This window comes from Hermetia illucens, chromosome 6 (genome assembly GCF_905115235.1).
Source record: "Hermetia illucens chromosome 6, iHerIll2.2.curated.20191125, whole genome shotgun sequence".
Lineage (NCBI taxonomy): Eukaryota > Metazoa > Arthropoda > Insecta > Diptera > Stratiomyidae > Hermetia > Hermetia illucens.
Genome location: NC_051854.1, coordinates 99,352,564 through 99,366,968, shown reverse-complemented (window position 1 = coordinate 99,366,968; position 14,405 = coordinate 99,352,564). Strand labels below are relative to the sequence as shown.

At 36.7% G+C, this 14,405-nt stretch overlaps 1 protein-coding gene across 5 annotated transcripts in view; it reads left to right on the top strand.

Annotated features, from left to right (window-relative positions):
- LOC119658911 (synapse-associated protein of 47 kDa) overlaps positions 1 to 14,165 on the top strand; it is a 96,232-nt gene extending 82,067 nt beyond the window's left edge. For 4 of the 5 annotated variants that reach the window (XM_038066723.1, XM_038066722.1, XM_038066725.1 and 1 more), the window contains one exon: positions 12,260 to 14,165. In XM_038066723.1, the coding sequence (XP_037922651.1) occupies positions 12,260 to 12,471 (212 nt within the window). In that variant the 3' untranslated portion in view covers positions 12,472 to 14,165. Of the gene's footprint in view, position 1; positions 30 to 12,259 lie in introns of all 5 variants that reach the window. The other variant, XM_038066726.1, reaches the window with a different exon arrangement.
- Positions 14,166 to 14,405: the final 240 nt, after the last annotated feature.

Genomic DNA, 14,405 nt, shown 5'->3' with positions numbered 1-14,405 from the left:
GAAGATTGAATGGGTTACAATTTTGTGTGGTAAGTTTACTACCTACGTATTCTAGAAATTTTCATTTCTAAATGGTTTTTCATCAGATGGATAATTTTGCAAGTATCCAAAACAAAACAGTATCAAACTTAATTAACATAGTGAGAAAAACTATTTGGAGCTAGTCAAATAAAAATTTTAAAACAAAAACCGCAAGAAAATTTTGAAAATGTGTAGTAGTAAATTCTATTTATTTTTTTGTTTCTGAAATATTTTTTATTTCACTAAATGCAATGTTGATTTAAAAAATATATATATATTTTTTGTGGATAATTATTTAATGTGTGTAATTTTTGCCTATGAATGTAACATTAATATTTGAGAAATGATGGTACATTACGTATTGACATGCTTTTTAAACAAAATTAGCGCAATTGGATTTGTTTGCATTTGATTTTTCAATTGGATACATTAGAGTTGTAGCTGCAGTGTTAGAAAAATTCACTAAGTTTGCGATGGTTATATTATTTTTCGATGCAAAGTTTAAATTTGTTACATACATTTTTCAGTTGCAAAAATTAAGCAAAATTATAGCGACATTGGCTAAAAGATGGCGCATCATAGTCACCTTTATTAAATTTTGTGGGAGCTAGAAATATTGAAACTGCCTGCACAGTGTCCCACTTTATTTCAAACAAATATAAAAACCATTTTTTGATTTTATTTATTGACTTCACATCAAATATTTATTTTTATACCGTTTCTGTATGTTAACCCTCCTAATATTTGGAATTGAGCATCGAAGCAGTAATTATAATTTAAATTCTGAATAATTTACGAAATTTGAATGTGCATTGACTAGGAAAATTGATGGAGTCCTTGAAAAGGCTATGGATGGGAGAATATTACCTACACTGGCAGCGACCATTTTAATGTTTATATATATAAATCGGCAACAACCATTAGAATGTATCGAGTTTGCGTGAAATGTCAGCTATTTGTTAGTAATATTTGGAAAAGCAAACAGTCTGTGTCTGTTTATTTGTTTTAATTTATGAAGAATGGATTTTATTTAGAATTTGAATGGAACGTTAATGCAAAATATAAAGTTAGGTGTCTGTATATATAAAAACTTGTTAGGATTGAGTTAGCTCATAATTTTTGGCAATGGCAATACAAATGAAATACAAGAAAAATAATAGAATTTCGAGACATTCAATTTCACATAACCTGCTTTAAATGCTTTACAAATAGCCAAATAATTGTTCAAAAGGCAATATACACTCCGACAACTTCTAAAGAATATGTTGCCCAATAAAATTACCAACAAGAACTCACCACACAAAATACGTCGCTAAAAACTTAATTTTTATATATTTTCTTCTGTGTCAACTTGATGTATGTAATATTTAGTTTGATTTTCGGCGCAGTATGTGATAAAAAAAAAATAATATGAAAGGTTTTACACCGCTTCAGTTCCAAGTGAGAACTTATGAAGGTGCCTGTAAATTTTCAGTTTTATTTCCACACATTGAGTACGCAGGCAATAGTGTTGTACAAACAGATAGTAGTATTTGATTCACAATGCACTTGATTATATTAAAAGCTCCCTAATTAAAAATTCTATTCATTTTTTAAATTGCAGAAATATGAGATGGTCATAATTTTAGCAATAAGAACCCGCACTCCTAGTTAAGAGAAATAAATAGGTGCCTAAGTAATTCACTATCTAACTTTAAACATACAGAGAAATTGATAAATTAAATGTTTAAAGTTATCCTTCTGCTTGTTATGAAGTAGAGCGATTCTTCGCTTGTATTCTGTAATTCCCACATTTCAACTAGGTTCATTTGACCCTACGCTGCCTTCTAGCAGTTAGCAATCTCTAAATCTTCTTTTTCGGCTCGTCGTGATCGGCTTCGCCATTTGGCTCTATCGAATGCTTGATCTGGGTGCAATCTCGAGGCTTTCAAATCCCCATCCAGCGTATCAAGCCACCTTTGCTTAGGTCTGCCTTTTGGTCGTTTACCATCGACTTCGATGTTCAGACCAATCTTGGCAAGTGAATTCTCGTTTGCACGAATTGCGTGACCATACCATCGAAGACGCCTCTCTCGCAACTTTTCCACGATCGGTGCAATCCCATAACGATCGCGGATATCCTCATTTCGGATGTGATCTAAACGTGTGACGCTACTAGTCCAACGTAGCATCTTCGTCTCCATTACCGCAATACGCCGTTCATTGCCTTTTATGGTCGGCCAACACTCAGAATCATAGAGAGCGACTGGACGGACGACATTGCAGTAAATTTTAGATTTGAGACGTTCGTTGATTCTTGATCACAAAGGACACCAGTTGTGGAACGCCACTTCATCCAGGTTGCGTTAATGCGTGAAGCAATTTCATAACGCAGTTCTCCATTGGCTGATAGCTTTGACCCGAGGTATTTAAATCGCTCAGTTCTGGGCAGTCTAAAATTCCATGATCATCTCTGGCTAGGTCATGTTGGCTTTTGCTACGTTTTCATTGGTATATCACACTTAGTTGTTATAGAAGTTGCCGGCAAAATTCTTAGCACCAACTGCTATCTCATTTCTTCCTTCTGGATTTAGTTGTCTACATTCAAAGATGGAATTTATATGTAGCACGACAAAAAAAGGGGGTTTAATAATTTTGCCAAACGTCTATCCACACTCAGTGATGGATATAATCAAAAATGCGGATGAAATGTTCTACTTAGAAAAGCGCTTCAAGTGTTGTATGTGCATGGTCGTAGACGAAAATTGATCAATTCACACTATTCCACAAATGATTATCAATATGTTTTTCGAACACAACTTTGCGACCACCATAGTTTCTGAAATTGTCCTTTAATAATATTGAAGAATTAAATTTAATTAGCACTATGTGTATACATTTTCCGGAGGGTTTGGTTGTTAGAGCGCTGGGCTGTTGCAGCCTTTCAAATCTTACTCTTGGCAAAGGCAATGTATCGTGACTGATTGACGGGTACCAGTCGACTCGGCTGTGAATGAGTACCTAAGTCAAGTCAGGATAATAATCACGAGGGAACCCAATGTTGGCCACATTGCTTCCTATAGTTTACTGCAGTCCTGCAGTGTACAGTTACGGTCTTGGATGAAGTGCTCTAACACCCTTCAAGGTGCAAATGAAATTGGATTATCGCACCAACGATTATTATTATCTATGTGTAAGTACTGAACGATTAGATTCCGGAAAAATATTGAACACTTGTCTCCTGTTCTTCTTTTTCTTCGACCTTTATCCCTTTCACAAGCGTGGTTGGCTCGTCATGATAGGTTTCGCCATTTTATTTTACAATATCAAATGTCTGATCTGGATGCAATCGCGAGGCTTTTAAATCCCCATCCAGCGTATCAAATCACCGTTGTTTCGGCCGGCGTTTTGCTCGTTTATCATCGACTTCGATGTTCAGACCAATCTCGGCAAGTGAATTCTCGTTAGCGCGAATTACGTGGCCATACCATCGAAGACGCCTCTCTCGCAGTTTTTCTACGATTAGTGCAACCCCATATCGATCACGGATATCCTCATTTCGGATGTGATCAAAACGTGTCAGTCCACTAGTCCAACGAAACATCTTCGTCTCCATTACCACAAGACGCCGTTCATTGTCTTTTCTAGTTGGCCAACACTTGCTTCCTGTTGAGCGTAGATAACCCCTACTACAAGGTCCACTTCCTGTGAACCTTGAATATAATCACATAAAAAAATCGCAGAAATTACAGAAACCTTCCTCCGCCTTCCTCGCACATTCTATTGTTATCGGTAAACGAGACAATTCATCTATGAGAATAACTGTCTTTATCGTAGTACATAGTTCATAGTTTCTTGGATCCATTGCAGTTTTCTTTGTAGCTGTTCTATTGAGACTAAAGATTTTCTCCCCCCTCTTGTGGATCTCTTTATTTTTAAGAAGTTGTTGACTTGTTGTGTTCAGGATTCCATATCGACGTCCACATCACATTCTGGTAAAATATATGTGGCTAACGTGACGACGATCAGCCTCCCCAGAGTTTTCGCCATTGCTCTCTGCGAAGTATTTCCTGTTCTTATGGCCATCCGTTTTATTTTTTTTAGCTGTTTGATAAAGGAGAACGCTCTGAATCGTTGAATTGAGCATTCTTCCTTTTCTGGTCCTATAAAAGCGGCATCCCGAAAGAAATGAACAGATTGTATTTAATTCTTTCAACGCTTGATTCAGAATCCACCACTACGAAATGGCTGATGCTTGTTTTCAAGTGTTGCCCTTCAAATATCTTTTATAGTATTATAAAGTTCTAGAAGTTTCGTTGAAGAACGACAATTAATTTGCTTGTAACATTGTCATGGATTGGGAAGTATACACCCTTGCATTGATGGTCTACCACCTGCGAAATTTTCACCTTCTTTCCTGAACTTGATTGATTTGACGTCGAATACCAGTCGACTCAACTATGAATGAGTACCTGAGTCAAATCAGGGTAATAATCTTGGGCGAACGCAATGCTGACCACATTGCCTCCTACAGTATACTGTAGTGTACCGTTACGGTCTTGATGAAGTGCTCTAACACACTTCAAGGCCCTGATCCAATATGGATTGTTGCGCCAACGATTATTATTCCTGAACTTATAAGTTCTTCTTTCTTACAGATTGCTAAAACCATAATACCATTTTAATCTTTTATTATCGTTACGTATAGACGTAACTCATTGCAGAACTTTTATTTCCAACCATATCAAAACTATTTCGGAACAAAAAACATTTAGTGACCTCTAACCTTGATTCGCCGTTAGGGTTCATTTTAGGCCAATGATTCTTTAAATCGTCATCATACTCGGCGAAAGTAGATGTGATTCTTTGTTACCAATGTCTTTGCTTTCCGAGGATTACCGTTCTATTTCCTTCCTCTACTCTATCTTGGAAAAATATGTCAGCTACTGGTTGTCTGCCCACTTTTTATAGTGAAAGATCAACACGGCTTTGTTAAGCGTCCATTGCCTCTAACTTGCTCGACTTTACCAACTTTGTTGCCAAATGTTTAAATTCACGGAAGGAAGTGCATACCATTTACTTCACAAGATCCCTCTATCCAAATCCTCGTCTCAAAGCGTTCCCATATCACTTGTTTTATGTTTTGCTTCTTATCTTCCTAACCGATTCTGCCGCATCTCTTTTAATGGCTGCACATCTCCCTCCATTTCCCCCTCCTCTGGCGTCCCGCAGGGATCTATTCTTGGTTCTTTATTATTTTTATTTTTTATCAACGACCTTCTCCTCCTCCTTACTTGTGTCCCTGTTTGCTCTATGCCGACAATCTTAAGCTCTACCAATTCTACCAAAATTATTTCGCAGACAACCATTATTGTCGTCCACGGGCATGGAGCCAAGGAATAATGATGCGCCGTAGTAGCACTCAGGTCCATCATAAATAAACCAGCAATTTTGCGGAAGATGGGGTTACTGATAAACGACTCCTTAATTTTATGACATGCTAAATCTATTTTTGGTCTTCAGGATATTCCAATTCTATCAGTTATATGAATCTTACTAAAAATTTTCTTGTTTTTCTGGTGTCCGGCAGTCCTGTGCATTTTCAATGTATCTGGAAATATTCCTGTCAGCTATCCATTCCATGTAGACGTGTCATTGCAGCTTAGATATTTTGTAAAGGTTGATGCTACTGTTAAAAGACAAAACTCAGTAGCAAATTTAGATTTCGAACGAGGCACGCAATGCAGTTCTCCTAAAAATTAGAGCACGGAGGACTCTCAGATTTGAAAAAATCGTTTTATGAATTATGTTATATGCCACAATATGGCTCAGCCTCTTGAAATTTGAATGAAGAGGTCACCCAAGGTGAGAAATTGCATATATTAATAATATATTAGGACTAATGGAAAAAATATTGAGTTGGCTTAACGAACCTTCGTCTGCATGAGACTAACTAGTAACTAGTCAAGAGGCAATTTTGTCCTTAAATGCCTGCACCATCTAAGATTTGTAAGCATAACTACTGCTCTTTGTCCATAAATGGGATATGTTTCTATGAAAATGGCTGCTCCATAGATAGATATTAGAAAAGTCCACTCAACTTTCTGCTCTTTGGCTTAAAGGAGTGAAGACGCGAATAAGGTTGTTTCCCAATTTCATCGGTTCGATTGCGATATCGTGTTGAGCATTGTTGTCCTGTTAGCTATTTAGAGAAAGAATTTTGTTTACATAATAGTAATAAAGGATTTCTGTCATAAAACCTTATTACATGAACGATTGGTGATAACATACAAGGATACAGAACCTCAAACATTTTGGAAAATTATTTCCACAGCCACGCAAGTCTTCCAATGAGATTTCGTCCTACTCCTGGCGTAGTGATCGCTTCAGTGAATTGGCTCATTTTTGGCGGGGCTTAGCATAGGCCTTGTATCTGTCCAACATACGTTTGAATCTATTCGATTTAGATAAAGGTGAAAAGAGCGAAGATTCTATCGAGGTGTCATTTTCGCTCTGTGGATTGGCGTGGTGTCCTGTTGAAATATGCAATTCATATAACCAAATTGCTACTGAGGCGCAAGTATTTCGGCTTCGAGGACACTGCGAGGATACGCCTTTGGGTTGTTGTTAATTTCTTGATCCACAAAACTGGGTGATATTTTACGGATGACACAAAATCCGGCGGCAAAAACCAAGCAATCGCGGTATGACCTTAATAAACCTGATGACTGTTTTTTTTTTTGTGTCATAATGTACTTTTTTTCGTTTCTGTTTACTAATTCTGCACTCTAATGGGTGACTAACTTCTGTTTCTTAAGAGATATATTAACTGGTTTAAATTAAGTTTAGCGGGTTGTCAAGAATAGGGCAGAGCTAGTGTAAATTATCTTTAATTTCGCCTGTGTAACTTAACTCTAGTTTAAAGCTTTTCAACTTTTTAAAAGGTAATATATGTATTCGTATTTAAAACGCAGGTTCCCCTATTTAAAGTAGGTTTTTGCATTTTTCTATATCTTCTCGTATCATTTTTCTGTAATATATTCACTGCTTATTTCTTTCTGCTTCACTTTCACTCTAAATTTTATTTATTGCTTTCCTAATACGCTTTTTCAGAAGCTTGTATCTAACAGTTTACTAACATTATTTATGCTGCGTGGCTTCAAGTTTTGTTCAATTTTTGTACATTCATATACAGTGTAATACTAACAATTTAGCTAAATACTACACTTTGAAAAACAATCTAAACATAGAAGATACATAGATTTTGAGGATTATGCATTTTAGATAAGAGCGGCTAGATTCAACTTGTCCAATTTCGTTCATTAAACATTATTATGGAACTTTATGAAAGAACACGAGATATTCTGTTTAATTTTCCACATGTTTTCGGGATCCTGGAATTGATATTTGTTTTTTTGCGAAGAAATATGTGGGCTATCTGAAAGAGTTTTATTATCAGATGAAGAAAAGCATTTCAGGTGAAAAATGACGCGCATTCAAAATTACCTGTTGGCTGTGTGCTAGCTGAAGGGCTAAAATGCCTGAAAAATGCTTACCGCACTTTCAATTGTAACTAGACACCAATCCCCCTATTTTATATATAATAATTGAAAAATGATATACAAAACCGATTCACCTGCGTGCATTGGCATGGTCGCTGATACATCCGATTTATTGTTTAGTTTTGTTTCTCTTTCTGAAAGATGAATGTTCGCTACGATTTCAAATCTTTCAGATTGGATTCAAGTTTGAATTTTCTACGCTGGTCAGTTCTGATATTGTGACATCCGGTTAGGATTCTCTCGATTTCACCGTGAAACTCGATTTGGTTAACCAATGAATTATCGACAACACTGTTCTATTGCACGCCTTCACTATTTAATGATTCATAATCGTATTGTGGCGCAGCAGGATTCAGGATTTAAGAGCTTATTTAGCACTTAATTATATACAACATGAAATTAAATTAATATTAATTGCCGCAATAGCCAATCTCGAAGACAGAAGACCCTATTCTTTTTTTTGTACGTCCTGCTGTCAAGTCATGGCACTCTGCTCTCCACTCCTGTGGCGAGGTCTAAACTGAGTGGAGAGCGCCGGTGGCGTCATCTGTCCGCTCGATTCGAAATAAATTTCGAATGTCGCGAATCCTGCCGCGCCACAGTATCGTCAGTGGTTCACTACGTTCATTTGGGTAGTACAATATGCTGAAAAGTTAGTACTTTTCTGATAGAATGTTTAGTAAAATGATCATTCCACAACACTGAGTCGTCTATACTAGAAAGAGGATAGATTTTTGTGTCTTATGACCAAGCAGAGGACCGGCTCCTTCTCCCACCTGATTGCTCTTTTTTGAAGGTAATTGAGAGGAATCTATAGCAAATCGAGCAAAAAAAAATCGAAGCTTCACGACTTCAGTGAGTGGGAAAATTAGGTCGCAAATTCTTATATTAAGAATAATCTCTTCATAGTTGCTTTCTCATTTTGTTAAGAACCTCGCCTCCTCTTGTAAAAAATCCCTAACTGAAGATCGTCTTGATATCTTTCTGATATGGCTAAGGATTTCATATTTGCGACTATCAACACAATAAATTTCTACAGATTTTTGTAGGTCGCCGGGTCATGATTGTGCTCATCTTCTCAGCTTTTTCGATTTTTTGCAATTTCATTGCTACTTTCTCATATGAAAATGGAAATTGAATGATTGAAAATTAATTATTTCTGCTGTAATATTAGGCATTAAAAATTTCGCTTTTTGAATTATCAGCCTTTGTCCCCCCACAAGCGGGGTCGGCTCGTCGTGATCGGTTTCGCCATTTGGCTCTGTCGAGTACCTGATCTGAATGCAATTTCGAGGCTTTTAAATCCCCATCCAGCGTATCAAGCTACCGTTGTTTCGACCTGCCTTTTGGTCGTTTACTATCAACTTCGATATTCAGACCAATCTTGGCAAGTGAATTCTCGTTAGCACGAATTGTGTGACCATACCATCGAAGACGTCTCTCTTGCAATTTTTCCACGTTCAGGGCAACCGCATATCGATCGCGGATATCCTCATTTCGGATGTGATCAAAACCTGTCACGCCACTAGTCCAACGAAACATCTTCGTCTCCATTACCACAAGACGCCGTTCATTATCTTTTATACTCGGCACTCAGAGAGCGACAGGACGGACGACATTGCGGCAAATTTTAAATTTGAGACGTTCGTTGATACGTCGATCACAAAGAACACCCGTTGTGGAACGCCACTTCATCCAGGTTGCGTTAATTCGTGAAGCAATTTCATAACGCAGTTCTCCATTGGCTGATACCGTTGACCCGAGGTATTTAAATCGCTCAGTTCTGGGCAGATCACTGCCGCTGACAGTGATTGTGCCTGTTTCATGGGGATCGATCGTCAAAAATTCAGTTTTGTTTAGATTCAATCTGAGACCGTGTTGCATAAGGTTACCATTCCATTTTTGGACAAGTTGTTCGAGATCCTTTTTGCTATTAGATGCTAGGAAAACATCATCTGCATAAAACAATGTGTAGGGCGCTGGACGTTGGATGCCCCGCGTGACGGTGTCCACAACAAGAACAAAGAGGAGTGGTGAGAGAGCGCTTCCTTGATGAACACCAACAGAGACACGAAGCGGTTTTGATACACCCGCCATACTTCGAACTTTACTTTTCTGATCATGGTAGAGCAATTGAACCCAGCGCACGAGTTCTTCTGGCACTAAGTGTTGTTGTAAAGTATATCAGATGAGTTCGTGTGGCACACGGTCAAACGCTTTCTCTAGATTCAGAAATGCAATGTAAAGAGGGCGATGCTTCTCACGGTGTTTCTCCTTGAGTAACCGCGCAGCGTCCATTTAATGCGCGGTGGGCCAGTGCATTCCTCACACTGTTTTATCGGTGGCTTAATTCGCAGGACGGCAATCAACGGCCGATGTTGCGGTACGATGGTCTCATAGGGAAAGGCTTTGCAATCAGTGACAGTGGTTAAATGTAGGAAGTTGAGACAATCGTTTGATGAATCATGTATTCATAAGTACAAGTTCATGGGTGTCCGCAAAATTGATTATACGCTCGCCACCTTCATTGCGCACTTCGAACCTCTCTCCGCCATGGCACCTGTTACCGTCTGCCTTTTCACCCACATGACCATTACGGTGGAAAATCTTTTGTCAAATGTCGAAATGATAGATTGTAATGTAACCATAAAGTGGCCCGCACGATTATTTAAAGTGAGTCCGGTCGAAAGTCTATTAACGTTATCCGTGCGTGATTATTACAGGAACATTACATTAGCCCACATATGCTCATTCAGCTACAAAATGAATTCCATGCTCTTCCAGATGTCATAATTAAAAATTGAATCCCTAGCAATAAAGAACCATTGCGAAATTACAAAGCATGTGGAAATTAAAATCTTTACCCCGCATATATCAGTGGTGGTAAAATGAACTTGCATAAACTGATTAATAATGCCCGAATCGCGGTGGAAATGCCATTTATTATTTGATATGTTTCAAAATTTGGATCGAAACTTCTTTTATTTTTTAGTTTAGGGGCATTAAGTTTTTTAGCTCTAAAAATGTGAGTGATCTTACATTCGCAAGATATACCGCGAATTCCCATCGAAGATAGGAGAAAACACTGGAATCTTTGTAAAACTAGAAAAAATGGATATTAATACATAGACATAACACATCGTTCAATAAGTCCCGGGACTAACTATGAAAACAACATTTTATCGGCAAAATTCTTTATTATTCATCAACATTATCTCCTTCAAGTGTAATACAATCATTCCAACGCTTCTCTAATTTTTCAATGCCATGTTTGTAGAACGATTTGTCTTTTGACTCAAAATGAGCCTTAGTAGCAGCGATCACCTCCTCATTTGAGCCAAATCTTTTTCCCTGGAGCATCTTTTTGAGATCCGCAAAGAGCCAGTAGTCGCTGGGGGCCAGTACGGAGGATGAGGAAGCAGTTGGAAGCCTAATTCGTTGAATTTGGTCATCGTTTTGATTGACTTGTGGCACGTTGGTTTGATGAAAGATGACTTTCTTATTCTTCATGTGTGGGCGTTTTTTCGCTATTTCGGCCTTCAAACGATCCAATAACACCATGTAGTAGTCGCTATTGATGGTTTTTCCTTTTTCGAGGTAGTCAATGAAAATTATACCATTCGCATTCCAAAATACGGACGCCATCACTTTGCCGGCCGACTGTTGTGTTTTTGGACGCTTCGGGTGGCTTTCACCCTTCGTACGCCATTCAGCTGACTGCCGACTTGATTCCGGAGTGAAATGGTGAATCCATGTTTCGTCCACTGTCACATATCGACGCAAAAAATTCTGTTGAGTGCGAGTAAACAGTGCCAAACAGCTCTTCGAATCATTGATACGTTGTTGCTCTTGTTCCATTGTGAGCAAACGCGGCACCCATTTGGAAAAAACCTTTTTCATAGCCAATTTTTGGTGCAAAATAGTAAATGCACTACCAGTTGATATGTTCACCATTTTAGCTATCTCGCGCACTTTCATTTTGCGGTCACCCATCACGATTTTCAATACTTGCTTGATGTTTTCGGGAGTTACTGCCTCATTTGGCCGACCCGAACGTTCCGCATCATTTGTATTAGCACGACCGCGTTTCACGTCGAAAACCACCGACAAATGGTTGTTTTCGACGGAGTAGAGTCCGAATAACATTTTTCAAGCCATTGCTGAGCTTGAACAGTGTTTTTTCCCCATTAGAAAACAATGTTTTATCAACACACGAAACTCGTTTTGGTCCATTTTTTCACGATTGCAAAGGTAGCGTCAGTTTAACCACTATAGCTTTCTTGGTTATGTTTCGAATTACATCAAATTTTGACACATCTTATCTGAAGGTTGGTACTTCTGAACCTTGGTATATAAATGGCATTATTAGCGCCATTTCTACGCTAATCCCGGGACTTATTGAACGATGTGTTATGTCATTGTCATTTTAGTATTTTACCAATATTCCAACAAGAGAAAGCTAAGGAGTTCCCCACGAAACAATCTATTGCCATTCCCGAAATGAATCTTTGAACACGATAAAATGCATCATCCTCGAATATCTACTTGCTCAAAGCACAATCACGCGAGTAGAAACAATAATACATGATTCACAAACTAATACCATAAAAAGTGAAAAACAGAAAATAATTGATAACAACAACACACCACATTTCTAAACCATGGTTTAATATTACATAACATCAATGGAATCTCAGAGGAACAGTGGGAGAAGGATTTGGAAGCTGAATTACAAGAATACGAGGTTGTTAATAATGGAACATCATCGGCTGCATCTGGTGGTAGAACTGCGGACGGCAATGACGCTTCAACGGCAACAGGAACCAATTTTCGAACACGATCAAGCCCATCAAACACCGATTGGGAACAGTATGCCGACATTATCGATGAAGCCGATGATTTAAAGTAATTAAAAGTTTATATCATAGTTTCTTTTAAAATATCAGTGAGAATATTCGATTCAATTAGCCTATTATATCATATATAAATATTGAAAGAGAAGAAACGAAATACAATAAATAAGTCTTTGACACCATTCCAAATGAAAAAGGAATAAATCTATGTTTTCCAACACATACAACACAAGCTATATACATAGATATTGATCGAGTTAGATTTTTAAATTGATTTTGTTACAATTTTGTTAACTATTTGATTAACATGTATTAAATATTAAAATATTAAAGTCATTGCATAAAACCTCTTAAGCAAATATATTATACCTAGTTAAGATCTAAAATTGATTTGAAAAAATTTTAAAGGGAAAAGTGTATAAATAAATCATTAAAGACAATGTATTATATAGGGATATACATTTAAAGACAAGTTCAACTAGAATATATCTAGATATTTTCATTTTAGCAACAACGTTTCAAACACCTTACAATGATAATAAAGAGAAGTTGAAACAATAGAATCTATTCTTAGTTCTTTCTGTAAATATCAATAACACGACAACTGTTATCGCGGTGCTCTCCGCGCCTGAGCGGGGTAGGAAGTTGCAAACCTAGCCCCCGACCGTCATCAATCAGGTCGTTATCCTTTCAGCTAAATTCACCTGAATCGAAGAAGTACTGACGTGCTGGTTCAATTGTCTCAGTTACATGAAATAGCGCAATTATAGTTTAATATAATGAAGGTAAATTTATTGATAATGAAAATATGGTTAGTTTCCTGGCTGTTAGATTAATTAAAACAAATTCAAATATATATTAAAACCATTTGGGAAGTAATGATTAAAGATTAAATTATTAACAAAAAAAAAAACGAAAGCAAATTACATACATATTCTATACATATATGCAGTTATATGTCGATATGAAAAGTTAAATTTTTACAAAGAACAATTGTGGAAATATAAAATTTGTTGCTTGATCGAGTTAATCTAATTGTCTTCTAATATTCATTGTTATTTTGAACGGCCTCTCATGATATACACATAAGCTTAGTGATAGCTCAATTAAAAACCTTGAAAATATTCAATACCCCAAGAACTTACTTTATTTACAATATCAAATAATTTATTTACAGTGAAAATAACATCAAATATACAATTTCACTGATTTTTTGTGTTCTTACTCTGATGGAAAAGAAGAGTAAGTCAAAGTAAAAAGCATATACATACGCGTACTTATACATTCAAACATATATACCTAAACATACAATTGAAACGCCACGTTTTTATGATTATATTGCTATTCTGTAAAGAGATTATTATATTATTATTGAGGATATTTCGTGTTATATGTATTATATTTAAAGATAAAAAAGCAAACATCCTATACTCTTCCTCTCATCTCTTATCTATCTGTATTTCTTGTAAAATTAACTTTGAAAATAAATAAAACCAAAAGAAGAAAAAAAAAATAACATGAAAGGCATATAGCAGTCATTAGAAGAATAACTGCGACAAACATCATATTGAAGTCGGAGAAGTAAGAAAACATCAAATGCCCCGTTAATAATAGAAACATATACAGATCATTTGAAAAAAAAGAAATATATATATATAGATTAGAGAATATATTGTATTTCAAGGAACACATAACAACATGCAAAAGTGACAGAAAACTGAAGTAAATAAATATGTAACTATTCAAAAAAGACGCTTTGTTTTATATGGTTGAAACTACTTACAATCCTAACCACGGTCCAGGATTCTTTTCCATCCATGATATACTAGGTTGGGGGAAAAAATAATGTCGTATTTTGTCAATAGATGGCGACACTTAAACATATCTTGTAGAAACATGAAAAGGTACGTTTTTAGGTTCTACCCATTTATTCAAATTCGAAAACAATTAAGTTACAAACGCCGAGAAGGTCGAGAGAAAGAGTGCGTAA